The sequence below is a fragment of the Oncorhynchus mykiss genome, chromosome 7 (assembly GCF_013265735.2).
Source record: "Oncorhynchus mykiss isolate Arlee chromosome 7, USDA_OmykA_1.1, whole genome shotgun sequence".
NCBI classification, from domain to species: Eukaryota; Metazoa; Chordata; class Actinopteri; order Salmoniformes; family Salmonidae; genus Oncorhynchus; species Oncorhynchus mykiss.
The window spans coordinates 53637896-53665607 of NC_048571.1; the positions used below are offsets into that span (position 1 = coordinate 53637896).

Consider the following 27712-nt stretch of genomic DNA (forward strand, 5'->3'; position numbering starts at 1 on the left):
TGAGGGTATAGATATGCATGTAGGTTAATGAATAAACTTTTTTTTTATATATAATAGCATGAGATAAAACCACGAAAGGATGTCTGCTGTCAAGAATAAAAAAGTAAAATGCAGAGCAGGAGACAGAACCGTGCTTATATCTTTATCGTGAATATTGAGGTTGAAGGGTCTGATTGGGATGCTACTTACTAGGAGGCTGATCCAAAGTGACTATCAGCGCCTGCAGTGCATAAAGTGCTTGAAGCTGTCGCTCAGTGTCTGAGTTAAGGTACTTGAGTAATACGGGCAATCTCCTCTGAATGATGGCTACGTCCACTCGACAGGAAGCACTTTCATCTACACAAGAAACAAAAGATGGAAAGAATTGTTGAATTCCTCTAGCTATATAATATATAAAAAACAACATTGATCTGTTCCTAGCTAAAGGAATGGAGAGCTTACCTTTCACCGCTGCCTTACACACAGCCGTCATCAGAGCTCTCAGGAACGGAGAGGAGCTCATCTGAGATTCATCTAGATTTGCCTGGGATGTGGATGATAACAGAGGAGCACAAAGGAGCTCCGCTTAGACAGAGGTGAAAGCTTCTCGATATCACTGCCTGCATCTGTGACACTTCACTTGAAATATGCAACACTATGCATGTATAAACACAACATGCGTATGACATGAAGTCAAACGTGGCTGTGCTGAGCTGTGTGGCGGGCGTAATACTACAGTCCGTACCTCTACCCAGTCAAAGATCTGCTCATCACTGGCCATGTCCTCCAGCAGCAGTCTCTCTAGCTGCTGGTTGAGCACCACAAGGGACAGTGCTGTCGTGGCGAGGGCTGCCTCATGGCTGGAGCAGTCCGCCTCAGTGAACTGGAGCTTCTGACAGGAGGAGGACATGGAGAGGAGGGGAAATTAAGAGGGTTAGGTTTCTGTGAACCTGTTTCTGTTGGGATGCCTCCATGTCGTAATACAGAGGGTTTATCTCACTAACCTGCTCTGAGATGAAATCCTGGACATCCTCTCCCTCTGGCAAGAAGTCACTCCAGCTGAGGCCCGACTCTCTCCACAAGGTGCCCACTTTCCTATGGCTCTGTGTAGGAGACAGACAGTTAATGGGTTTGTTGACTTGTTTACTTGATATGCACTATAACGCACTCACACCCAACTCGTTTATACCTCTCGTCTAAATCACACAAAAGTCATGCAACAATATCTGACAGCTATGTTAACTGTTCTCTGTGAGGGACATGTTGTTTGAAAGCAGTAAAGGGGCTAGGAGTAAAACCGACAAAATGTCACTTACCATTTGTTTGCATAGTATGTGCAGTATTTCAGAAAATAAGATCCCAGCTCTTCCCACAGGAAGTAAAGGTTTGCTTAATTCACTGTGGACAAACAGAGAAAACGATTAGATGTCTCCAGCGGTTCCATCCCACCCAACTGTTTTTCTTCATATCTCAGTTTACAGAAAGCCACAGCAGGGAATGGAGGTGTGAGAGCCAACATCAACACTCCATAATGAGAACTGAGATAGCCAGTCAGTAATATTTGAGAGAAAACGAAATGGAGTATATTTGTCATCCTGTGAGATCTTAATAAATTTGGGTTGCATGTGGACTGATCTGATAAGCTCTGTTGATGCAATAGTAACCCCCTCTTGATCTCCATAACTTTACAGGGAGATAACAATACAATATTGTGGTGCTGTAGAGTAGCAGTGTTACCTAAAGAGCTCTCTCATAGAGAAGCCCCTGTCTCTCAGCACAGGGCTGAGCAGCTCGGCCAGATACAGCCAGATATGGGGAATGTCAATGGCCATGTCATCCGCCAGCTCAAGGGTGTCAGCAAACCTGGGAAAGATAATCTGATGAGACGGCCATTTTAGATACAGGACAGTTGTTATATGACACATGTTGAATGAGAGCAGATGGATATGTAGGCAGGCTGACCCTTTGAAGAATTGGGACCTGGCCAGGATGTCCTGCTGCACCAACTGGAAGAGGAGCTTGCCCATGTGGTCCCGTGTGATCTGACTGCGCTCCAGAGTGGACTCCACCCCCACACGCACAAACACATGGAGCTGAGAGGACATGTCCAGCTCATCCACACACTGTACAGCCTCCTACAGAGAATACAACAAACACATATCTTTGTTTTACAAACTTCCTTTCGAGAGTAAAACACAAAGGCATTCACATACAGTATGCAATATAATAGCATTATTAAATGACTGCACCTTATAATCGTTGATGTGCAAGAACTCGTCAATGATAGCTCTGGACTTCCTCTCCATCTCCTCCTCAGAGAGGGCAGGTCTGTCTGGAGACTGGGCCACCACAGGCTCTGCTTTCACTGTAGGGGAAAGACCACCATTACAAGAGTGCTCCCATTATAGAGTGTGTGAGTGAGTGTCCACTGACTCCGTATGTTTAGTCAGTCTAGAACTGTCCTCCTGTTCCCTCACCAGGCTCCCTGGCACTGCTGCGCTCTGGCCCAGTTTTGTCCTCGCTTACGCTGGGGCTCTCCAGCTCTCTGCGGGGCTCCTCAGGGCTCAGGGCCGGGCTCTCCAGAAGCTCCTTGGCACTCCCGCCTCGGACGAAGGAACCGGGCCTCGACGGAGCTGGGCTCAGGGGCTTCTCACTTCGCTCTCTCCCTGCACTGCTTCGACTGGGAGGAGAACACACACACGAGAGAATGTTTTGCCCTGAAATGGGACGTTCAGAGTTTGAGACCAAATCCATAATACAAAAGTTTCAAAATGTGATCATTACCTGCCCAAGGTTCTTCTAGTGTCATACTCTAGGTTCTGTGCCGGTGGGGTGGTTTGATGAGATTGAGTGGACTGGAGTGCAGAGTACCGGTTTAAACTGGCACCACCACCACCAGACCGGGATAATTCTGATAGGAGACATAATGAAGCTGCAGAAATTACATTTCAACCAGGACACGAGTATGACTAGTTCACCTGCATCACCAGTGTGTGTGTGACGGTTAGCCAAGCAGGCCTGAACCTCTGTGGCATATCTAAAGCTATAGCTTGTGTCTGAGGTCGAGCAGATGGTACATAGACAATACAGTACAACATTTAACCAACCTTTACTTGGTGGTGTCTTAAAAACACCTGTTACTAGTTGCAGGTGGAACTCCAAAAACCAGAGAATATTCAGAAAAATATAAAATTCACTTTTTTGCACCGAGTGAGGTTTTTTGCATCCTTGCAATTTTAGCTGCTGAACTTCTCGCATTTCTTGACATCTTTGCAGGAAATATTCAATTTTAAGCGACGACGCTGCAGCCACATATAGAAGATGACAGTGATTCACACAGGATGACCAAAACAACTATCTACACAAATGCAAGAGGCACTCGGTACAGAAAGTGAATGAAGTCTGAGTATTTCCTCGTTATCGAAGTTCCACCAACAACTGGAAACAGACGTTTAAAAGACACCGGTGCTTTCCAAATGGAGAATGAAGGAAGTGTCGTCAAGGAAAGGTAGATTGAAAGAACGTCCCCGATCCATAACCCATCCTATGCTAGAACCCTGTACAGAGTAAATGGATATATGTGTGTGTGCGTCCATGTGTGTGTGTTAACTATTTAACTGTACTAGAATGCTTAAAGGCCCCTAAAATGTTAAATATCGGTTATCGTATCAGCCAAAAATGTCACATCACTATCATTATAAAATACACTGCATTTCAAATAGTCAGCAATAATCTAATGAATTCAGGTATCGTCAGAAAGGTTAAGTTCTCATGTATTACAGTTAAATGATGTCTTAATGTGTTTCAGAGTCAATATGACCGATTCTGTTGGACCAAACCACAAATAGCGAGTTGAAACAGCCTGTTGTCAGAGAGGAAACAGTTATTTTCCATCTTTGTTGTTGTGAGTGGCAGGGGGAGGGCTTATTGTGCATAAATGGGAAGGTGCACAGTCACAGCAGAATGAGCGAAGGAGATGAGACCAAAAGACAACACGAGAACAGGATGTACAGTACAGAAGTGCTCATAAAAACAAGAAAAATAATAAACGTGATTATTGCGATACAGGCATTTGGAATATCGCGCTAAAATAAACAAAACAATATTCTATACATCGCCCAGCCCTAATATGTCTCCTCACCGGAGTCACTAGCCTTGGCCCCTCCGCTGCTGCCCTTCATCCAGTTGAGTGAGGCTCGTGGTCCTAGTTGGATCTTCTCATCCATCTGAGGCTAAACAGGATGATAACAGACAGAAACAGTTTTCCTTCCAATACTCATATCATGTGATCTGGGCCTACAACGCTATAATGACCAACAGTCTCCGAGGAGAATGGAGAGCTGCCTAATACATCATTGGTACTGACACACAGATGTGGGTTTATAACAGCTCTGTATGGCATGGGGAGCCATGCTCCAGTATACAAGGCTGGGTGTGCTTGTACACCAACTATCTGGCATTTGGACCTGTATCATTTCAATACTACATTTACATTTTAGTCATTTAGCAGAAGCTCTTATCCAGAGTGACTTACAGTTTGTGCATTCATCTTTAGATAGCTAGGTGAGACAACCACATATCACAGTCATAGGAGGCACATTTATTTTCCACAAAAAAAACTCAAATGGGAGTGTTAGGCTTTTTGTGTGTGTGTGTGTGTGTGTGTGTTTGGGGGGAGGGGTATTTTTAAAATACCTCTTTGAAGAGATAGGGATTGGGACTATCAGTATCATTTGAGGACAGGGATGAAGAACCACAGGAATCCTGTGCGTGATGCGATGCCTAATGCAGTATATACATTACAACACAGTAGTTTAATCTACTATACTGAGCTGAAATAAAATATACTAGAAATTTTCCATACACACAAGGGTGGGCCTGGCTCCCCAGTGGGTGATGTGAAATCCATAGATTAAGGCTGAATGAATTTATTTAAATTGACTGATTTCCTTATATGAACTAAAACTCAGTAATCATTTTGAATGTTAAGTTGATATTTGTCCATAAAGACTTGTGCTTATAGACCAATGAGAACATAACTCTTGTCATCCAACTTCTACAGACTTGAAGGAAGCAAACATAAATTATTGACAAATGCCATTTTGTAATTAAAATTGAGTACACTTAAAAACACCAGTGAACCTCCATCGTAAAACACCCAAACGAGTCAGTCAAAAGATGAGGTCTACAGGTGCTTTAGTGGCTGACCTTGGAGATCTTGGGGATCTTGGTGGGGTCGATTGTCCTGCTGTTCTTGGTCATGGGCACAGTGTTCCAGGTCTCATCTCTCTGTTGCACACGCTGCTCCCTTTGCTGCTCCCTTTGCTGTTCTCTCTGCTGCTGTTGTTGCTCTGGAGGACAGAGGAAACACACACAGGAGGGATGACATGTCAACAGGTTTATTAAAGACAAATCAAATAGTGCCCCAGGTTTAAGAGAATACTGTGGGGTGAGTTGACAGATTGGATAGTAGGGGAACTTTCTGACCACTGTGGGCCACTGTAGTGTCTCCGTCTGCAGGCTATGGGGAGGGAATGCCAGTGTAGCTCTAAGCCTTAGAGGATGTAGCCCATGGGCCTGGCTGACCTGGCCTTCTCTTGGTGTCCTTGGAGAGCAGCTGCTGGTGCACCTTCCTCTGCTCCTCCTGCTCCTCAATCTTGGCCTCTTTGTGGATCTGCTCGATGGTCTTAGGGCCCTGGTCAGCTCTCCTGGACACCCAGTTGTGCTGTTGGAACGAGCAGTGTTAGACTTACGCAGGGAGTTTCCAATTACTGAACTGCGTACAACACAATTAGCCTACAGTCAAGGAGCCCCTATGGCACAGCAGTATTTTGTTGATGGCTATTCATGCATTTTTTTTTATTCTATGCTCAAATTTAACTGATTACAGTCTGTTGTTTTCTTCCTTAGAGTGAATTACTGGTCTGCTCAAGGAGCCTGCGTGAAGAACTGAAAATTAGAATGTTTTCTCCTATTTATTGTAATAATAATTTTAAAAAAAAAGAACCCTCACTGGTGGGCTGAGCTGCACAGACAGCACACAACCACAAGGCTCGAGTATGTACACACACTTACCAATCGGAGGTCTATCACGTCCTGCAGCATAAACCGTATCCGAGATGATGTCTTCCGCTCCTTAACAATTTTCTCCATCTGGTTGAAATACTGATCCATGCGAGGCTATGACAAGAAAGAGAGAGATGAAGGGTCATTGCAAAGTGACGTATGAATACAAAATTCTCACTATTCCCTCCAGTGGACAGCCAGACACTCATGTCATTTCATTCCACTCCATTTTACAATTCAGTGTGATATAGTATTGCCTCAAAGTAAACTGAGCAGTTTGGGAGCAGGTACAACAAAAACATTTTTTCTTAGCCTATAAAACACAGACTACTAAATGTGATTTCCTGTCTCAGTGTTAATCATGCCAGATATACACCATTACAGTATTTGTAAATATGAGGACCACAGAGTCGTAAAACTCTGGTAGAGCCCAAAGAGGGTGTACACTGGTACGTGTGTAGGAGTCTTTCCTTTGGCCAGCAGCAGGTTAAAACAGGTCAGACAACAGCAGGCGCGAGGGAGCAGTGAGATGTCTCCTCACCCATGTCCTCCCAGGCCTCCTCATACGACCAGCTGGAAGTAATTTAAGCTCCCTCCCCATTGCTCACCTTGGCCTTCTCAAAGTCCAGGTCCTTGCCGATGGTGGTGAGCAGCCTGCAAAGGCACTCCAGCGATTCCTCGTCATGGTTCTTCAGCAGCTTGACCACGCAGTCGTGCATGATGGCCTCTGTCAGCATCTTGAGCTTGAACAGCTCCCCGATGAACTTGATGTTACCTATGGAGCGCCGGCGGGCCTTGTCCTTGGCCTCCTCCAGCTCTAACCGTAGTCTCTCTTGATCACTGGACTAGAAAGGAAATGGAGAGTAGATTGTCAGAACTAAGTAACTAGCAACAGCTAACAATGAGCCCCCACTAACTCTTCACAATACATCAGTCCCATACAATTCTCTGCTCTGTATTCCCCTAATACAAGGTGACAGACAGATTAGTGACCTGAGCAGTGTGTGTGTGGGGTTTAGGTACCTGTGCAGAGTCAAGTTCCTTCTGTTTCCTTTCAAACACCACATCATCCACCTTGTCCCGCTCAAACTCCTTCTGACAACGGTTGAGCAGCAGTTTGCGGAAGTTCACTGTGGTTCCGGGTTTGTCCGTCATGGGCACTTTGAGCTGGAGAATAACAGAAGTAGTAACAAGCTATTTGGTTAGAGGTACAGAGATATAGGGGAAAGAGTAGAGTAAAGAAAAACTGAGAATTGAACGGAAGATGTCTAGAAAGAGTGAAAGGGGGGCAGAAAAATATACCTTTAGGGACATTTTGCTGAATGTTTATGGGGCTTAAGAGGACCCATGTACAGTTCATATTTTGATGTTGACTAGCAGCATTCAGAGGAACCACAGATAATCATGTCCGAACAATAGTGAGCTGAGCTTAACATACCGTGGTGAGGCAGCGACACATGTTCCCGTAGGCCACAGAGAAGCCGGGCTCGTCGATGGCCTTCTCAAAGACCAGGTCGATGACGCCCTTGAGGCGCTCCTCCGTGTCGATGGTGAGGTCTGTCACCTGCTTCATCAGCTGGTTGAACATCTGAGGCGTCAGTTTGTTGAGGATACTGCGCACCTTCCGGAAGAGCTCCTGGCACGGCAACAACATCCTCATCATTTATTGATGTGAGAATTCACTCACTTCATTTGATCTTCGGTCTCTTGACAACTCCTTGGTCACAATATTTCTTTCCTGTGTGGAGTCACTGCTGAAAAAACTCATCATCGTTTTTGATTTCACTGTGTGGGTGTGTCTGGGTGTCAGATGAAAGGTTTGGCTCCTCCTACCTGTGTTGTAATGACCTCAGGGTCATCTGATGGCCCCGCCCTCTTCATGCCGGGTTTCCAGGCATTCTCAGCCTTCTTCAGTTGCACCTCTTCATTCGCTGACACGTTCAGGATAATCTTCCTGGGCGGGGGCCGCCGGGCACCCCCCCCCATGTTCATCATCTGCTGGAGGAGACAGAACAACATGTCACTTCTACAGCTCGCCACCAACACCAAACACATCGCCAAGACTTGTGTGCTGAAGTCTAATTCACAACTTTCCTTGAATGACTTTGGGAAATGAGTCATCCCTAGTAAACAAACCCGATGCAAATCATTCCCCATGATTCATTTATCTCACTATGATACCAGTAATATTCTGTGAGTGTGTGCGCGAGCGAGAGCCAGAGAGAGAGCGTGAGTCCGTGAGCAAGAGAGAAGTAACAAAAAGAAGAGACATTATTTGAGAAAGAGATTGGTGTTTGTGTCGGGAGGGGTAGTAATTACGTGAGCCTGGGAGTGAGTGTGACTCACTGCAGCTCCGCCGCGTCCTCCACTCATCTGTCTGCCAAAGTCAGCAAAGGCCGGTGTGAAGTCAGGGCCTCGGGAGATCACCCTGGATTCTACCGCCCGGGTTGGCAGCTTGTTTTGGTTTATCTGCAGAGAAACACAGGGAGAGAGAGCGATGGACAGTGAGACAGCTGACCAGCAGGGGGAGCAGTGATCCTTTAACACTGTGGGCCTAGCCATATGGGGAGAGCTGTGGCCTGGTCCAGAAACAACACCCTACTAGCCCTGATTCCCTAAGCACTTGTGGAGATCTGAAAGGATGATCGGTATAATCAATATGGTGAAAGTTTTACCAAGCCATTCAGAGGGTAAGGTAGGGGGGTACTACCATATTGCGTAGATATATCACCTCAGATCTACATGAAGTGCCTGAGGTATGGGCTGGAATCGGGCCTACCACTGGGGCGAAAGAGACAGGTCAGACCCAGCTCCTTTCAGGTCCATCCTACTGTTGTTCACTGAGAGGTGGTGGATTCCCAATCCTAGTCTTAGTTCGCCACTGTGTATGCTGTTTTATGTGTATCAGCTATGCATTTGATAAATTCTGTTTCACTAATTTTGTGACTGGCGCAGTGAGTGAAGTCCGAACCACATGTGGAAGGAGGACTGAAGGGAACATTGTGAGGGAAGGGGGATAACAACTCCAGCACTCCCAGCTGTCGTTGACTTCCCTTAGTGCTCTCCACTAGTGAACATTTTCTCAGGGAGAAAAATATGACTCCCAGGGACTGTACATCAATCGTTGCCAGTCTCTATTGCTCCTTTTCTGGGGCTGAATTATCAACACTGCCAAGTGTGACATAATAGCTATGTGATTTTAATCAAAACAGGATGTCTATGGGCTAGCCGCTATTGGCTCGGTCAGAGTGCAGTAGAGGGAGATGAACTTACCAGAAGCATATCATTTCATAATGAATAGCTACTTTTTTTTTTTAAATGACATTGGGCCATGTATTTACTAAAGGGATCAAATAAGGCTACTCACACTGTTTGCTCCATTCAAATAATCCCTTCGCTTGAGAGCTTTTTTCAAAAGCAACTTACTTTGCTAACATCTTACACTATCCATTTATAGTCATGAATATTTATTGTGGGATTTAGGGCCTTGCTCACAGCTAACTCATTCTGACCACTAGGTTGAAGCTCTGCTCAGCCCACTCTTCACACACCTTGTCCAGCACAACGTCACTGATCTGAGGCAGCCCGTCTGGCTTCTGTGTACATGCAGCCATGAACTGAAAGCCCAGCAGGAAGTCCCGTTTGTATTGACGCTTCCCATTAGTCTCCAGATCTGGGGAAACAACAAGAGAGAGGTGAGGAAAACAGCCCTGCTCATTTCATACTGTGCAAAGGTTGATAGTGAAAACTAAGCGAGAGACACTAATGAATAATAACCACCACCTACCGTCCTGGAAGAGGTCTGGGGGGGCTCCTGTGGAGCCCTCATTGTCCCCAGGGGTGGCCCCGCTGTCACTGCTCTCAGTCTCCGAGGTGTGTCCTGCTCCGTTCCTCATGGGCTCAGCCTCCCCGTTTTCCTCAGGGGCTGGGGGCCTCTCCTCTGCCTCCAGGGCTGAGGGAGCTGCTGAGGGTGGGGGAGAGGTGCTGCAGCTCCTGGCGGGTGGCAGGGCCTGGTCTCCAGCAGCCTCTTCCAAAGGCTTGAGCTCCTCCTGGGGGAGGGAGGGGAAGCAGAGGGGGTTAGATAGAGGGACAGAGCTGCCTTCAAAGAGTCGGCTGGGAACACTGATCATGATGGATAACTCCTTGCCAACGTACTCTGACGATAACACCACTTCAAGTCATTCATGTCTGTGTTCCACCGCCACACATGTGGAAACATTTTCCATTTGAACTATTCCCCATATAATCTCTCTCCCTCTCCCTTTTCTCTGTCTACTCTGTTTATGCTTCCCCCCCCTCCATCTCCTCCTCCTGTTCCCCCGCAGTGAGTGAATAAGAAGGGTTGTTGCTTACCTCAGTCTCCCTCTGTTGGGCATCTCCAACAGGACTCTCTTCATTTGGTTTCTTCCAGGTCTTTGGTGCATCAGGAGCAGCCTGACATCCTGCAGCGAAAACAATAGAAAATACATTTTAAAGTCGGCTGTAGGCTAACGATTTACCCAAAATTGTACCCACTAAAAATCTATGACTAGATACTTTTACTAGCAGAAAATAGTGGCCTTCCTCTCAGAATAATCATGAACTCCAGCTGTTAGTGTAAGCACTGATGAGCTCAGCACTGATCCTGTTTGAAACAGATTCTATAACCGTGGACAGTCTTAGTTGTGTCCAGCAGCAACATTTAACAGTTTATATATAGTATACACGCAGGCATCCATGTGACATTCATCTGTACCCATGGTTATGTCATCTGTACCCATGGTTATGTACATACCTGTAGTGGGACTCTTTCTGGAGAGGGCTTGTAGCTGTGGTTCAGGCTTGTTGTCTGGTGTTATGAATGCCTCTGTCCCTGCTTTGAGAGGGACGTCTTTAGTGTCGGCGGGCTTGCTGGCCTCCGCTGTGGCCTGCACTAGTGGTGGAAGGCCAGGGGGAGGTGCTGGAAAAGCAGGCGCAGGTTTGGAGGTCAGAGTGACTGGCACTACAGTGATGGGTGCGATAGAGCCCGTGACAGCAGGGGGAATCTCTGCTCTCACCTCACTGGGCACAGCCTCACTACAGTCTTCTCTGAAGGCCGGGGTTGAAGCCTGGGGCTGGGGTGGGGAGGGAGAGGGATCTAGGGGGGAGGGCTCCTGGGCCTGGGTGTCCAGCTCAGCCCCAGTGTCAGCATGGCCATTCAAAGCTTTTGGGGTTAGGGTGGGGGAAGCAGCCAGGGTGTGTGGGGCTTCTGGAAGAGGCTCCACTGTGTTTGGGGTCTGGGAATGAGTCGTGGGAGGCAGGGTCTTGGGCTCAGCTGCAGAGGGAGTGGGAGTAGCAGGCTCCACTGCAGAGGGCTGCTCAATGGGGTTGGGGCTGGCAACAGGACGAGGGGCAGTGATGGGCGCCACCATCACTGGGGCAGGAGAGGGAAGCTCTTTTTCTACAGGGGGAGATGGGGCAGTTACAGGTGCACTGGCCTCTTGCCACGCCATAGAAGGTTCTGGTTGTCCAATCCCGGGAGAGGAAGGCTTCCGGATAACCGGCTCCAATTTTGGCTTATCATATACTGAAAAAGGCGAAGAGATAACACTGACATTAAACACAAAAGAGAAAATTATTTGTGCTATCTCTTTACTGAGTCAACGTCTTGCTCAGGGCTCTGCTCTCAGAGCAGAGCTGTATTGTGCCTGGAGGGTGGAGGGGTGAGGGTCAGACCTGGCCCTGGTTTGCTGTCTGCAGCCCCAGGCGTGGGCTGCTGCTGCTTGGGGGGCTCCAGGCTGTAGGCTGGGTGGGCCTGGCCTTGGCCCTGCTCCGGAGTCTGGCTGCCGCTCGGCTGCTGCTGCTGCGATTTGAGGTAGAAAATGTGAGGATAATGAGGGTGCGGCCATAAAAACTAGCAACATGGAAAGACAGCCAAATAAGCACAAACGAGCACAAAAATAGAATTAAGCGGAAACAAGGAAACCAGTGGGTGTGGTTAGAAATATTGGCAACGGAAAAGACAGGGGAAGACAAGGAGAGACAGCAACCAAGGAAAGCAGGCAAAAAGGGGAAAGGAGAAGAGCGCAAGAGTAGGAGAGAATGACAGGGAAATGGAGGCACGTAAGGTAAAACAAAGCAACAAAAAAAAGGGGAGTGTAAAAAGGACAAAAGACAGAAAGAGAGGAAAGACACACTGTTAACGTCCAAGGAGAGGACAGGAAGGAAGTGTCACAACAAAAGACTTCCCTCCACAAAATCCAGAACAAGAACTGTCATTTAAGATGATTTCCCCTTTCTATTAGAATGCATTCAGCAATGACTGCTTTTTAAAAAAATAAATATATATTATAATATTATAATTAATATTATTTCTGGATTCTTCATGGAGGGACAGAAAGCAGAAACGACATGTTCCATAAGAACATTTACTGTACCATAAGAGAGGGAGGAGATACACTGATACATGTAGATACAGTGCATTGCGAAAGTATTCGGCCCCCTTGAACTTTGCGACCTTTTGCCACATTTCAGGCTTCAAACATAAAGATATAAAACTGTATTTTTTTGTGAAGAATCAACAACAAGTGGGACACAATCATGAAGTGGAACGACATTTATTGGATATTTCAAACTTTTTTAACAAATCAAAAACTGAAAAATTGGGCGTGCAAAATTATTCAGCCCCTTTACTTTCAGTGCAGCAAACTCTCTCCAGAAGTTCAGTGAGGATCTCTGAATGATCCAATGTTGACCTAAATGACTAATGATGATAAATACAATCCACCTGTGTGTAATCAAGTCTCCGTATACATGCACCTGCACTGTGATAGTCTCAGAGGTCCGTTAAAAGCGCAGAGAGCATCATGAAGAACAAGGAACACACCAGGCAGGTCCGAGATACTGTTGTGAAGAAGTTTAAAGCCGGATTTGGATACAAAAAGATTTCCCAAGCTTTAAACATCCCAAGGAGCACTGTGCAAGCGATAATATTGAAATGGAAGGAGTATCAGACCACTGCAAATCTACCAAGACCTGGCCGTCCCTCTAAACTTTCAGCTCATACAAGGAGAAGACTGATCAGAGATGCAGCCAAGAGGCCCATGATCACTCTGGATGAACTGCAGAGATCTACAGCTGAGGTGGGAGACTCTGTCCATAGGACAACAATCAGTCGTATATTGCACAAATCTGGCCTATTTGGAAGAGTGGCAAGAAGAAAGCCATTTCTTAAAGATATCCATAAAAAGTGTTGTTTAAAGTTTGCCACAAGCCACCTGGGAGACACACCAAACATGTGGAAGAAGGTGCTCTGGTCAGATGAAACCAAAATTCAACTTTTTGGCAACAATGCAAAACGTTATGTTTGGCGTAAAAGCAACACAGCTCATCACCCTGAACACACCATCCCCACTGTCAAACATGGTGGTGGCAGCATCATGGTTTGGGCCTGCTTATCTTCAGCAGGGACAGGGAAGATGGTTAAAATTGATGGGAAGATGGATGGAGCCAAATACAGGACCATTCTGGGAACTGAATAATTTTGCACGCCCAATTTTTCAGTTTTTGATTTGTTAAAAAAGTTTGAAATATCCAATAAATGTCGTTCCACTTCATGATTGTGTCCCACTTGTTGTTGAGTTTTATATCTTTATGTTTGAAGCCTGAAATGTGGCAAAAGGTCGCAAAGTTCAAGGGGTCCGAATACTTTCGCAATGCACTGTAGGTACTAGTAGGTATAGATGTGTAAGCCATAGATCTGTGTCCAAGATTAACGTGATAACCAACTATGACCAATGAAATACAGTGTGTTTAGGTCACTGTTGTAAAATAGCCATGCCTTCCTGTTACTCAAATTGAATAGCAAAGATTGTGAACCTAAGGCCAGGTTAGTGTGCTAGGTGCAGATCAGTGGGTCAGGGACAGTGGCTGAAGTCTATGTGGCTGGCTGTGTCTAACGCAGTATATGGCAGAGGATGGATTAGACACAGACTGAGGAAAATGTTTCTGGTCTGGTGCATGGCTCTCTGTATGTTGTGGTGTCCAGGCCCTGGTGGTCTGGCCTAATTGCCCGCTCCCTCCTAACACCCAGCAGTTTGTCCTAAGCACAGGTTTAACACAGCCATGAATGAGAGGCTAATAGCTCAGCTCAGTTCAGTGGGTCAGTGGCACACCATGGCACCCTTTGTGTGTGTGTGTGTGTGTGTGTGTGTGTGTAAGTGAGTGAGAGAGCATTAAGCCTAAGAGCAGGAAGCATGAGAGTAGATGTGTACTTACCTGCGGAGGGGTGGGGGTGGAGGAGGGTCGTCCGACAGGGGGAGTTGGATTCCGGCTCCCTGTGCCCCCTGCCATGATCTCCTCTGTGATGTCCCTGCCTCCCTGATTGGGGTCACGGATACGGATCTGGGAGGACAATGACACAAAAGGAACGCCGTCTCACTAAAGCACCAGTGTCTCAGAGCAACCCTCCCCCAGCCATTTAAAACAGTGGAGCGCGTAATGTACAGGAGTACTGACTGAGTCTAAAGAAGCATTAATGTGACCAAACGTTTCAGACATTCTTATTAATCTTGTGCAAATGGAGAGAAAAAGCTTAACACTTGACTTTTTACAATATCTAATTTCAGTTAAGGCATTTAAAAGGGTTTCTGAAAAGATAATGTATTATCCGACTCCGGATTGAAGCCATTTTTAAAGTCATCGCCCTTCCGTCCTTGACTTTTCCAAAATAAGTATATTTAACACACGTATGTTGTTAGAATTTCGATATCACAAACATAATGTGTGTATTAAGCAGCTTTATGAAGCCATTTTCCCCCTCATTCATCGCCAGTCAGCCTGTGCAGCTGATGGCACATCAAACTACAGTTAACTGCCAAAATAAAGAAAACACCAACAAAAGTGTCTTAACAGCCACCAGAACAGCTTCAATGCACCTTGGCATAGATTCTACAAGTGTCGGGAACTCTATTGGAGGGATGCAACACCATTCTTGCGCGAGAAATTCGATCATTTGGTGTTTTGTTGAAAGTGGTGGAAAACGCAGTCCCAGCCGCTGCTCCAGAATCTCTCATAAGAGTTCAATCCTCCCAACTGTCACGCAGGTAAGACGTTTTGATTTATATAAAATGTGCAACCCAAGCAGGGATGGTGTTAGACGGGTGATGAGCTGTGCCTGGTTTTCTCCAGACATAGAGCATAGCATTCTCATCAGACCACAGAATGTTTTGCTACTCTGCCATAAAGCCCAGATTGGTGAAGTGCTGTAGAGACTGTTGTCCTTCTGGCAGGTTCCTTCATCTCAGCCAATGAAGTCTATAGTTCTGTCATTGGGTTCTTGGTCACCTCCCTGATCAAGGTCCTTCTTGCCAGGTTGCTCAGACTGGTCGGACGGCCAGCTCTCGAATATGGGTAGTTACATTTTTTGTTAATTTCCCAATGATTGAGACCACTGTGCTCTTAGAAACTTTCAACACTCTCAAAATGGTTTAACACCCTTCCCAAGATATGCCTCAAGTCAATTCTCTCTCCCAGATCTACGAACAGATCCTTGGACTTCATGGTATAGTTTCGGCTCTGATGCACTGTCAACTGTGGCACCTTATATAGACAGGTGGGTCCAGCTTTCTGGTGTTAAAGAGCTAGATTAAGGCCTGGCATACATTAAGGCTAGGGCTCCCGAGTGGCGCAGCAGTCGAAGGCACTGCAACTTAGTGCTAAAGACGTCACTACAGTCCCTGGTTCGAATCCAGGCTGAATCACATCCGGCCGTGATTGGGAGTCCCATAGGGAGGCGCACAATTGGCCTAGCGTCGTCCGGGTTTGGCCGTGGTAGGCCCTCACTGTAAATAAGAATTTTTTCTTAATTGACTTGCCTAGTTAAATAAAACAATTCAAACAAACCGTGCTTCTACACAGAAAAACTCTACTGTCAACCTAGATCTAAATTAAACCATGTCATCCCTCATATACCTTCTCTGTAAAATAAATATTCTGTTTCAAAATGCAAGTTAAAGGGGCTCATGGATCCAGACACATCTATTCATCAGGGATCATTTCTCATATCCTCTCACAGTATGCATGTGGAAACAGAAGATCTGGTGCCTAACTGAGCACAGATGGCCTACGCTAGTGTGTATCCGTATGTGTAATGCTTACATACATAGGGAGCGTGTGATGTCTGTGTTGAGATGGCAGCTTGCTGAGATACTCACTGGTTTCTTCTCACGCTTGGCTGGTGGAGGTTGCTGCGGTGTAGGCACTATGATGGGGGGTGAGGGGGGGTACACCTGCTGTCCTGGATAGAATTGAGGTCCGGGAGCTGAGTCAGGAAGGAGGAAGAAAAGCTGAGTATAGTGTGTGTCACTCTCTGTGTGTGTAGCTGAGGAACAAACAGAATTGATGGGGTCTGTACAATAATATAATTGCGCTAGAAAGGACAGATGTGTGCTTTGTGGAAGGAGACAGCTATTTTAAATCAGACTGGTGGGGTTTGAAGTGGTGTGTGTGTGTGTGTGTGTGTGTTTGGCGGAGACTCACCATACTGAGCAGGGTACTCCCCCGGCCCAGGGCCAGGATAGAAGGTGCCAGACCCCGGCGGCTGCACTGAAAACGGCTGGGGCGGCCCCACATAGGGCGTACTGTGGCGATACTGTAGAGGGAGAAATAGAGGGCATAGAAGAAAGGGTTAAAAGCTGCGTGGGGGAAGTGGTAGAGGAATGCCTACTGGAGAGCAGCAGCAGCCTGGTCAGTCAGTCCCACCTGTGGGATGTAGTACTGGGCAGCCTGTGGGGAGGGGAAGGGCATGGGGGCCATCATCATCATGGTGGGCTGGTTGGGGGGGTATACCGCCGCTGTGGGGTTCTGAGAGCCGGGCCGCAGAGATGAAGTGTTGGTGGGGATGGTTGGCCGCGCTGTCTGCATCTGAGCCCTCTGGAAAAACTGAGAGGCGAGAGACACACACACAGAGATCGATATTACATGTGAGAGAACTTAGTCCCAGAGAAGCAAGAGAGGATCCACAACTTTCTCAACAGCAGTTGCAGTCTTCATGTGTGTCCTGTGCAGTCTCATTTCAGCTTTGTGGACGCAGGAGCTCAGAGAGATGAAGCCAAGGAGACCTCAGAGACAGAGAGCATTATCTCAGAGGACCAGGTGGATGGCACTTCCACTCCATTGCGCTCAAACAACACACATTTCCCCAAGCAGCATAAACAAACCCACAGGACACAGGCCTGCAGGGTGAGTCCTGACTCCTCCAGCTGGGTTCCCTCTGCCCTCATCAGAGAGAGATCAAGGTTGTGAAAGGTCTCAGAACACAGCGGTCTACCAGCAGCCTCCGCCACCCAACCTGCTGTGCTGTTACAACAGGGCTTAGAGAGCACGGTTCCATGCTGCCAGAGTCAACCACCAACCAGCGCACAGCAACACATGCTGTTACACGCCACACACGCTGACTTTATATGCAACCACATTAGTTTACAATGCAGTGTGCACAAATTTGTAAAGTGCTCATGTTTATGCTATATAGTAGCGGTTCCCAAACTATGGGTCACTAGTAATTGTGTCTCCCTCTGCCATATGGACGCAATGTATCATATACAGAAAGCAACTGGCAGCAAAAAATATCCAAAGAGACATACTGCAGCAACTCCGATTGTAAAATACATCAAACCACATCGACTGCGTGCACGCCTGTTCGCAAACTGTGTGGAGATATGGGATCAGAGCATGACAACTTGCTATTTCACACAGAGGCTTGGTGGTTATCAACGGGGAGAATATTGGAAAGATTTTTCTAAATGAGAAACGAACTGGATGTAAAAAAAAAAAGGTTTAAAAAAAAAGACGACTTTCTTTGTGATGAAAAGAAAATGGTGTCTCCTTGCCGATGTAACAGACATAGGCTATTTTGAAAACTGAATGCAAGCATGCAGGGGAAATACAAAAACGTGCTACAGATGTGTATTCAGAGGAAATATTTCTTATACATAAGCGAAACCATGCCCCCTTTCCTTGGCTGTGGAAGTTTCTAACAGACAACAGCAGAAGTGAGTGTCCCACAGGAGTGGCGACTGCTCACCTCCAACGCTTTGAAGAGCACTTTGGGACCTACTTCCCGGACTTGGACATGACGTTTGACTGGGTGTAAAATCCGTTTGACTGTGATCCTGGCTCAGTTGGCATGCCAGCAAGTGAAATCACAGCTGATTGAGCTGTCATGTGACTGAATGCTGCAGACAACGCATTCACAGGTCATGAGTTTTGGTTCCTGACTCAAAGGGAATACCTTGCCATTTCCCCCCGAGCATTACAACTCATGGTACCCTTCGCCAGCTCATATCTGTGTGAAGCTGGATTCTGTGATCCCGTCTGAATTAAAATAAAATATTGATCCAGGACAGCAGATATGAGGTGCGTTCTGTCGACCACGTACCCTGACTTTGAGAAGCTCCGACGTGACATGACACCCATCTCATTAGTGGTGGTGAAATAAGAGAATCAGAAATGATGTCAGACTGATTTGCAATTGACTGCCATAGCTAGCTAGCCAGCTAGCCAGCCAGCCCCCCCCCCCAGCCATTGTTAATTTCAACAACAAAACATTTACATGGTTGGGGTCATGAGAATTTTCTAATTGGATCATGGGCCAAACAGTTTGGGAACTCTTGCTACATAACTGGGGCCACAATGTATTATAGGGCTGTTCTGTGTTGTTTTGTTAAATGAAGTGAGGTTTTATTTACAATGTGGAAACAGAGCTCTTCTTCATGCGTCATAAAACACAGAATCATAAAAAATGTTCTCATGACTGCAGAAGTTATGTTTGCAGGAAACTAAATATCACAATCAATGGGGTGCTCAGTGCTGCCAAGCTTTTTCTGGGGAGCTCATAAAATGTTATGCAGCAATCAATGTACTCCAAGCAAGATGAAAGACTCCACACAACAGCTGTGGCCTACATCCTTATGACTAGAGCTCAAGGTTACCACAAGCAGTTGACTCGGGTTCAATAATTCTTCAGCGATCAGATACCCTGAAGTATACACAATCTTTATTTAAAATGCAGTTCATTTCATAAAAATGAAAAACACTTTTGGAAAGAAGTTAACAGTTCTAATATTCTGCATGCTGTTCATCCAAACTAAGCAAACATGGGATTTTAAGAATGGTGAAGAAGAATGAAGGGAAATGATTGAATGATTGCAAAAAGACAGGTTAAAAAGAGAGAAAATTAGTGAGTGTGGTGTTCAGGCAGTATTATATTGTTATGTTGGAGGGAGAGAGAGGGGTTTTCTACTGAGCATACTTTGGTTAAGATGATGGCCACTGGAGGGCTCTGGGGTTAGAGGTTAAAGGTAAAGGGTTAGGACCGGTAGGTAGGGGTGTTCCTCATGCCATGCATCTGCAGAGAGTTCTGACAAGAGTCATTATTACCTGGATGGGCCTGAATCCTCCCTTGAGTATTGAAGCAGGAAAGAGAGAAAAGCCAAATGGGAGACTGCACTGATGAGTGTGGAGCCCAACACGAACACAGTGAGCGGGCAATCATTCACAACACACTCGGGTTGGGCGATATTTGGGGAGACCTCTCCTACGATATGCTACTCCAAATATCGCGATATTCGATATAGTTTTGCGCAGTTAATGACTGGATAATTCTAGACTATGCAATTGTTGTGCTTATTTAGATATTATAGTCGCAGTGTAATTAAATAACCTTATTATGGTGAAACTTCATTTTCAACTGCTCCGTTTTGATTTGTAAAGTTCACATAGAGTATTGTCTTGCACCTCACGACATATCGTCTTGCACGTCACAATATCAAATATCACGATATTCGATTTATATATTGGCCCAACCCTTCAACACACACAAATACACAAGGGTATATATCATAAGGCTTTCCACCTGTCACAATATTGTGCAGCCTGTGGGCCCTTTTGCAGGTTGAGCTGTTCTCAGTCCCAGCGTGGAGCCGGCTGTATTCCCACAGAGGTGACTTAGCAACACAGACAGAGTGTGGAGGGCTGTGAGTCTGCGCCACCCTCTGGAGGGAGTTATGTGACATCACCGAGCTCTGTCTATCTAGCTGCTACCATTCACCAAGGACTAAACTCAGCCAGGCTCACTGGTGGTGTCATCACAGTGGTATTCCCAACACCTCAGGGTACAGACAGAGGGCGGGAGTCTGAGTCAGTCCTGATTGGAACGCTCTTCTCTCCCCTTTCACTTTGCTTTTCTCTGGCAACATGCACGGTAGAATAATTAAGACTTTGCTCCACTTTGGCAGTCAGACATGAGCTTGTTGTTAGTATCAGGGAACACCAACAATGCTAGCTCTGCTCATTTCAAACAGAGTATAAAGTTATGGAATCAACTGCTTAAGTTAAATCTTAACTCAAAATGTTAATATGATGCTTATATCTGGCTGACATTTGAACTCTTACTGGAAACCTGCTGCTCACAGGTTTCTGCTGCTGCTCAACTGCTCACAGTAAACACGCTCAAAAACAAAACACTTATTATTTTTGATGTCTACACTGGACGTATAGGCTACAACTAACATTGTCAAATCAAAAAACAACTATCCTTTGTTTGACCTCTTGGTTTGCAGCCCTAAAACAGTGAAAGACTGAAGTTGCTTTCGCAATGAGAAATCAAGATAACATGGAGAGGGTCGGCTGACGTCAGCAGGCTGAATAAAGAGAGGTTTTCGGCAGATGAATGAATTTCCAGATCACTATGTTGCCCCCTTTGTGCGGGGGCGATTGCAACTTATGTCAGAGACGAGGCTCATTTTCTCTGGATGTATAATAGCCCTTTTGTTCTGCTTCATCTGCTTTCCAACTCCACTTCCGTGGCGGCACAAGAGAGGCCAGCACCAGGACAGAGCAGAGCCCGTATGTGACAGTGCATGTACTGTGTACTCTGTGCCAGTAAACAGTTCAGATTCTGACACACTGAGCCTGACTGACCTAGGAGGCTGCCTATTAATAGTCTGTCAAAATGGTCAACACAGAATCATCCAGAAGGATGTTGGACAACAAGTTATGGATGGGGTGGGGTGGGGGGTGCATGTCTGCCTGTGTGACCCAGTGTCTTCAAAGGGCATCTGATTCTCATTACGACAGAGAAATAAACTATTTCAACAGGGAGGCGCTGGGGGATTCTCGTCTCTGTGCCCAGGCTCATCTCAGCAGTCACATAGTTATGTTCAATCACAAACAATCAAAAACACAAACAATTCAAACAAAACAACATGCAATCATATTTATACAAAACAATTATTCATCAGATAATCTAAAACACAAATTGACTCGGAATAACCCTTTCAAAAAGGAGAAGCATCGAGAACATTGTGTATGCCAATGTCCGATAAACATCTGAGCAACAGGGCATTAGATGTTCCTAAAATGTTGGAGCAGTGCCATCAGCACCACACTTGTTAACACCAAGTCTGACCAACAGTGTGACAAGCAAGTCCACAACAATGCAACATGAGAAGAGAGTCATCACTATAGTATGGTAAACATCTAGCATCGTTGTCTGACTGGCAGTCAGGCAACTGTCATCTTAGATATGCCTTTAACGACTATGTGGAAAAAATCTCAGACAATGGCTGTTGACAAACAAATCACTGTTGTGTGCCTGGGTGGAAAGCAGGCTGAAGGGGAGACATTATCATTAACTTAGGGGACACATTTCTGTATAAACGGGGCCAATTTCCACTGAGAGCAGAAGCTCTTTGCCGACCAATAACAGTGGTGTGATGATGTGCACAAAGCAGCTCTAGCTGAGGGAGCAGAAGGGAGAGGACAGAGGAAATGGGGTTTAATACCTGATGGTGGGTTGGTCGAGGGCCCGTCGCAAACTGATTGGGTAGAGAGTGTGAGGTCCGGCAGAAAGAGATAGGGTAGCAATGTCAAAGCAGAGACAGGAAGAGAGTGATAGAGAGAGAGAGAGAGATACAGAGAGACAAGATGAGCAATGAGGGGCACACTGAGGCATGGTAATACAAAACCACAGAGAGAGCAGTGGAGCTGCCACGTTGTCATGTTTACTGCCATTAGAGGAGATGATGCAGACCTGGTGGTTCCATATGACAGGGGGGCTGGGGCTGGGGCTGGGGCTGGGCATGGATGACTACATTGAAAGTGCAGATAGAACAGTAAAGTACTTTAAGTATATCATCTTGAAGTCATGGGCATACTGAATCCACACATTATGAATGGGTGACATTTTAACATTAGGTAACACACAATTATCACACTTAACTTGAACGGCTATCTACAACTTTTAGATAACTCAAAGACTGGAAAGCATCACAGACGTCCAAGTGTGTACAGGACTGCCTGGCAGACACATCAGGGCTAATCATTACTGAACAATCACTACCTCCGATGACATTGTACCCCTCTAGGCCAATCAAAATGTCTGGATTTCCAAAAGCACAGCAGTCCTAATACATACGCATGACACAGAGAAAGCGGGCACTTACCGGGCGACTCTGTGGTTGTGCATTCATTTGCTGGGTCTGAGGAGAATACACTAGAGGTGTGGAGCCAGCATTCTGTCCAGTGGTGTATGGAGACTGTCATAGGGGGAGGGACAGTGGCGTGAACGTAGGAGAGAGAGGGATAGAGAGGGGGATGTATGAAGGACAGAGAGAAAGGGGGGATAAACGGAAATGGTGGTTAAGAACAGGTCGAGGAGAGATTTGATGAATTACAGCGGTTTGAACATCTTACCTGGGTCAAAATCATTTAGACCAACCAAACTGTTGCTCTCCTCACCAATTAAGAATAATGGACAGCGTGTGTGTTAGCATCGTAATCTAGAGTAGTAGTTTAGTGAAACACCATTGTCTTACGTCATATAGATTGGTGCAGAAGGCCATTGGGCTATATGATGACTTGCAAACACTCATGGGATAGATTTTTTAAAGTATTGTGTCTACAATACGCAGTCATAACATAAAAAAATGTTACCAAGGTGACATTGTCTACTGAACCTCCATCCTCAGAGTCAAAAATCAGTCAAAAATCAGTCAAAAATCTGCAGCTAATTTTTATGTTTTTATCACGAGCAAGTCTTAACTACCTAATTATATATCTAGCTAATAAGTATTGTGGTTGTAGAATCAGTATTATAAATTGCTTGCTAGCTAAGCTAGTTTGCTTGCTAGCTAAGGCAGTGAGTCTCATCAATCCATACAAAACGAAAGCGATGCTAACCCAGCGCCAGTAAACACACTCAATGCTTAATAAATACTCCCTCAAGGTAGCTAGCTAGTGTAGTACAATTATATCTAATAGCACAATGAATATGTTTTCATGATAAGAGTCAAATACATACTTCGGTGCAGTACAACTTCAGCAGGAAACTGGTAAACTAGCTACGGTAATGGCCATTCCAACTAGCACTAGCTAGCTGCTAACAAGTTTGCTCCGCTGATCGACTATAGCTCAGCGTTCAACTGCTCTCAAAGCTCATCACAAAGCTAAGAACCCTGGGACAAACACACCTCCCTCTGCAACTGAATCCTGGACACATCTACCAGGCTGATCCACAACACAGGGGGGCCTCAGGGGCCCCCTCCTGAACTCCCTGTTCACCCATGACTCTATGGCCAAGCAAGACTCCAACGCCATCATTAAGTTTGCCGACTACACAACGGTGAAAGGCCTGATCACCAACAACGACGACGAGACAGCCTATAGGGAGGAGGTCAGAGAGCTGGCAGTGTGGTGCCAGGACAACAACCTCTCCCTCAACATGATCAAGACAAAGGAGATGGTCGTGGACTACAGGAAAAGGAGGGCCGAGCACGCCTTCATTCTCATCGACGGGGCTGAAGTGGAGCAGGTCGAGAGCTTCAAGTTCCTTGGTGTCCACAACACCAACAAACTATCATGGTCCAAACACACCAACACAGTCATGAAGAGGGCACAACAAAGCCTATTCCCCCCCAGAGCGCCAAGTCTAGGTCCAAAAGGCTCCTTAACAGCTTAACAGACTATTTGCATTGACCCCCCGCTCCTCCCTTTAAATGTATTTGTATTTTTTAAATGCTGTTGCTACTCGCTGTTTATCATCTATGCATAGTCACTTTCCCCCTACCTACATGTACAAATTACCTCGACTAACCTGTACCCCCGCACATTGACTCAGAACTGGTACCCCCTGTAAATATAGCCTCGTTACTGTTATTTTACTGTGCTACTTCTTTCCCCTTTATTTATACAATAAAAAATGTCTTAACTGCATTATGGGTTAAGGGCTCGTAGGTAAGCATCTCACGCTATGGTCTACACATGTTGTATTCGGCGCATGTGAGAAATAAAAATGTCATGAATATTTATGAGTCTCGGCATAATCCGTTGGGTGATTGGTTGAGCCTTCTTGAGTGTGTGTGACGTCACACAGATAGATGCTTTACAAAGAGCCGTGGTGTGGCTATATAGTTGGGATAATTCAAGTTGTGCCACCGGCTGCAGACACTATTAATAGGCCAGAAAGAGCAGCTGAACACAGTGGGATATGGGAACCCTTTCATCACACACACACTTTATGCAAAGGCTGACTCATTCTGGAATCGACAATAAGTGTTTTTTTTTGTTTGTGTGTGCGTGCACTTCAAGGCAGTAGGAGAAACTAGCAAATCCCAGGAGCAGCAATGTAATTGACTTGCTGTACCAGTGACTAATACATTAACCCTTTAGCAGGCTCTTATGGAGAGCAGAGAGAACGCGCCGCAGCAGTTTAGAAGTTGCTGATGTCCTGTGGAACTCTATCATTAAAACAAATGTCCTTCTCTTGGACTATTTATTGACAGGCAGCACACAGGACATACAGAACTACAAAAACACTATTTGACCAATCAACAGGCCACTGTGCATTTAATTCATTAAGAAATTAATGCAAACAAAGCATGCAGCAACAGGCATTTTGATAAAGATGTTACAGAAAAACAGGAGGAGAAAGAATGAGAGAGAGAGCGAGAGACAAAAATAAAAATAGACAGACAGACCAAAAGGTCATACGCAGAGAGGATGGCGGCAGAGACTCACCCCTCCGCCTGCCTCCCAGCCCTTAGGGTAGCGATATGGGGAAGCTGTGGGTACTGATACCTGAGAGAGCGCCGGTGAGTGGGCATGCCCTGGCGGTGTGCCCGCCAAGTTAGGGTGTCCCTTTGTGATGTCATGAGCCGTGTAGGGAGGACCAGGGTGCCTCGGTACCTACAGCACACAAAGAGAAAAAGATAGAGGACATCAGATAATTACAACATGAAAAGACAAAGGCAGTCGAGTATAGTGCATTCAGAAACTATTTAGACCCCTCAACTTTTTCCACATTGTTACGTTACAGCTTTATTCTAAAATTGATAAAATAGTTTTTTCCTCAATCTACACACAATACCCCATAATGACAAAGCAAAAACAGGTCTAGAGATTTTTGCAAATTTATGAAACAAAATAATTTAAATATAATATTTACAAAAGTATTCAGACCCTTTACTCAGTGCTTTGCTGAAGCACCTTTGGCAGCGATTACAGCCTTGAGTCTTCTTGGGTATGACATTACAAGCTCGGCACACCTGTATTTGGGGAGTTTCTCCCATTCTTCTCTGCAGATCCTCTCAAGCTCTGTCAGGTTGGATGGGGAGGGGCACTGGACAACTATTTTCAGGTATCTCCAGAGATGTTCGATCGGGTTCAAGTCCGGGCTCCGGCTGGGCCACTCAAGGACATTCAGAGACTGAAGCCACTCCTGCGTTGTCTTGGCTGTGTGCTTAGGGTTGTTGTCCTGTTGGAAGGTGAACCTTCGCCCCAGTCTGCAGGCCCGAGCGCTCTGGAGCAGGTTCTTTAAGGATCTCTGTACTTTGCTCTGTTAATCTTTCCCTCGATCATGACTACTCTCCCAGTCCCTGCCGCTGTAAAACATCCCCACACCATGATGATGCCACCCGCATGCTTCACCGTAGGTATGGTGCCAGGTTTCCTCCAGACGTGACGCTTGGCATTCAGGCCAAAGAGTTCAATCTTGGTTTCATCAGACCAGAGAATCTTGTTTCTCAAGGTCTGAGTGGCTTTTGGCAAACTCCAAGCGGGCTGTCATGTGCCTTTTACTGAGTGGCTTCCGTCAGGCCACTCCACCATAAAGGCCTGATTGGTGGAGAGCTGCAGAGATGCTTGTCCTTCTGGAAGGTTCTCTCATCTCCACAGAGGAACTCTGGAGCTCTGTCAGAGTGACCATCAGGTTCTTGGTCACCTCCCCGACCAAGGCCCTTCTCCCCAGATTGCTTTGGTAGGCGGCCAGCTCTAGGAAGAGTCTTGGTGGTTCCACATTTTCTTCCATTTAAGAATGATGAGGCCACTGTGTTCTTGGGGACCTTCAATGCTGCAGACATTTTTTGGCAACCATACCCAGATCTGTGCCAAAAACACAAACCTGTCTCGGAGCTCTACAGACAATTCCTTCAACATCATGGCTTGGTTTTTGCTCTGACATGCACTGTCAAATGTGGGATCTTATATAGACAGGTGTGTGCCTTTCCAAATAATGTCCAATCAGTTGAATTTACCACAGGTGGACTTCAAACAAGTTGTAGAAACATCTCAAGGATGATGAATGGAAACAAGATACACCTGATCTCAATTTCAAGTCTCATAGCAAATGGTCTGAATACTTATGTAAATAAGGTGTGTGTTCTTTATTTTTAATAAATGTGAAACATTTTCTAAAAACCCGTTTTCGCTTTGTCATGGGGTATTGTGTGTAGATTGATAAGGGAAAAAATATATATTTAATCCATTTTACAATAAGGCTGAAATGTAACAAATTGTGGGAAAACTCAAGGCGTCTGAATACTTTCCGAATGCACTGTATATGCTTGTGCGTGTTTTGAGTTATATTATATCCTGTATTTGTTAGTGTGCTGAAGCTGTAACATTTTGGCAAAGAATTGCCAAGAGAATGTACACATTAGGGTTGCAAAAGGAGGGAATGTAACTCAGAACTTCAGAAATTTACCAGTAATCTACTAGAATTTTGGAAACAACCAAAGACTAAGTTCACATGTAGGAGAGATAAAATAATAAAATATGACGTTTTGAAAATGAAATATAAAATGACAAAATCTGTAAAACATTATCCTAAATATAACCCATAAATTTAGGGAATAACGTTGATGTTATATGAGGGTATCAGCCTGGAATATAATTTATTCTTGTGCATCTTTCTCTTTCAAGACTTACACAAAAACAAACAACATGCAGCAATTTGAAAGATTTTACTGAGTTACAGTTCATATAAGGAAACCAGCCAATGGAAATAAATTCATCAGGCCCTAATCTATGGATTTCAATTTCAGTCAATTTCTAATGTGACCACCATTCATGCAGCGCGACATCTCTGTCACGTTGAGTTGATCAGGCTGTTGATTGTGGCCTGTGGAATGTGGTCCCACGCCTCTTCAATGGCTGTTTGAACTGGAACGCACGGTCATACACGTCGATTCAGAGCATCCCAGACATGGTCAACATGTCTGATGAGTATGCAGGCCATGGAAGAACTGGGACATTTTCAGCTTCCAGGAATTGTGTACAAACATATGACGGCGGCGGATGAATGGCATGGCAATGGGCCTCAGGTTCTCACCACAGTATTTTTGTGCATTCAAATTGCCATCGATAAAATGCAACT

General features: G+C 45.6%; 1 protein-coding gene across 18 annotated transcripts in view; it reads right to left on the reverse strand.

Moving 5' to 3' along the window:
* Positions 1-27712, reverse strand: part of LOC110527996 (eukaryotic translation initiation factor 4 gamma 3) — a 67175-nt gene that overhangs the window by 1113 nt on the left and 38350 nt on the right. For 2 of the 18 annotated variants that reach the window (XM_021609735.2, XM_021609730.2), the window contains exons 3-35: positions 25078-25245; positions 22506-22598; positions 22094-22150; positions 21846-21878; positions 19441-19461; positions 16765-16944; positions 16543-16654; positions 16218-16324; positions 14281-14415; positions 11740-11917; positions 10820-11590; positions 10399-10487; positions 9833-10094; positions 9597-9718; positions 8365-8514; positions 7879-8043; positions 7484-7681; positions 7069-7212; positions 6654-6890; positions 6055-6159; positions 5566-5704; positions 5188-5330; positions 4121-4211; positions 2764-2890; positions 2457-2659; positions 2229-2344; positions 1942-2114; positions 1717-1842; positions 1296-1377; positions 984-1082; positions 725-871; positions 442-523; positions 190-336 (exon numbers count right to left, since the gene is read on the reverse strand). In XM_021609735.2, the coding sequence (XP_021465410.2) occupies positions 190-336; positions 442-523; positions 725-871; positions 984-1082; positions 1296-1377; positions 1717-1842; positions 1942-2114; positions 2229-2344; positions 2457-2659; positions 2764-2890; positions 4121-4211; positions 5188-5330; positions 5566-5704; positions 6055-6159; positions 6654-6890; positions 7069-7212; positions 7484-7681; positions 7879-8043; positions 8365-8514; positions 9597-9718; positions 9833-10094; positions 10399-10487; positions 10820-11590; positions 11740-11917; positions 14281-14415; positions 16218-16324; positions 16543-16654; positions 16765-16944; positions 19441-19461; positions 21846-21878; positions 22094-22150; positions 22506-22598; positions 25078-25245 (5002 nt within the window). The remainder of the gene's footprint in view (positions 1-189; positions 337-441; positions 524-724; positions 872-983; positions 1083-1295; positions 1378-1716; positions 1843-1941; positions 2115-2228; positions 2345-2456; positions 2660-2763; positions 2891-4120; positions 4212-5187; positions 5331-5565; positions 5705-6054; positions 6160-6653; positions 6891-7068; positions 7213-7483; positions 7682-7878; positions 8044-8364; positions 8515-9596; positions 9719-9832; positions 10095-10398; positions 10488-10819; positions 11591-11739; positions 11918-14280; positions 14416-16217; positions 16325-16542; positions 16655-16764; positions 16945-19440; positions 19462-21845; positions 21879-22093; positions 22151-22505; positions 22599-25077; positions 25246-27712) is intronic. The other 16 variants (XM_021609741.2, XM_036983532.1, XM_021609732.2 and 13 more) reach the window with 16 other exon arrangements.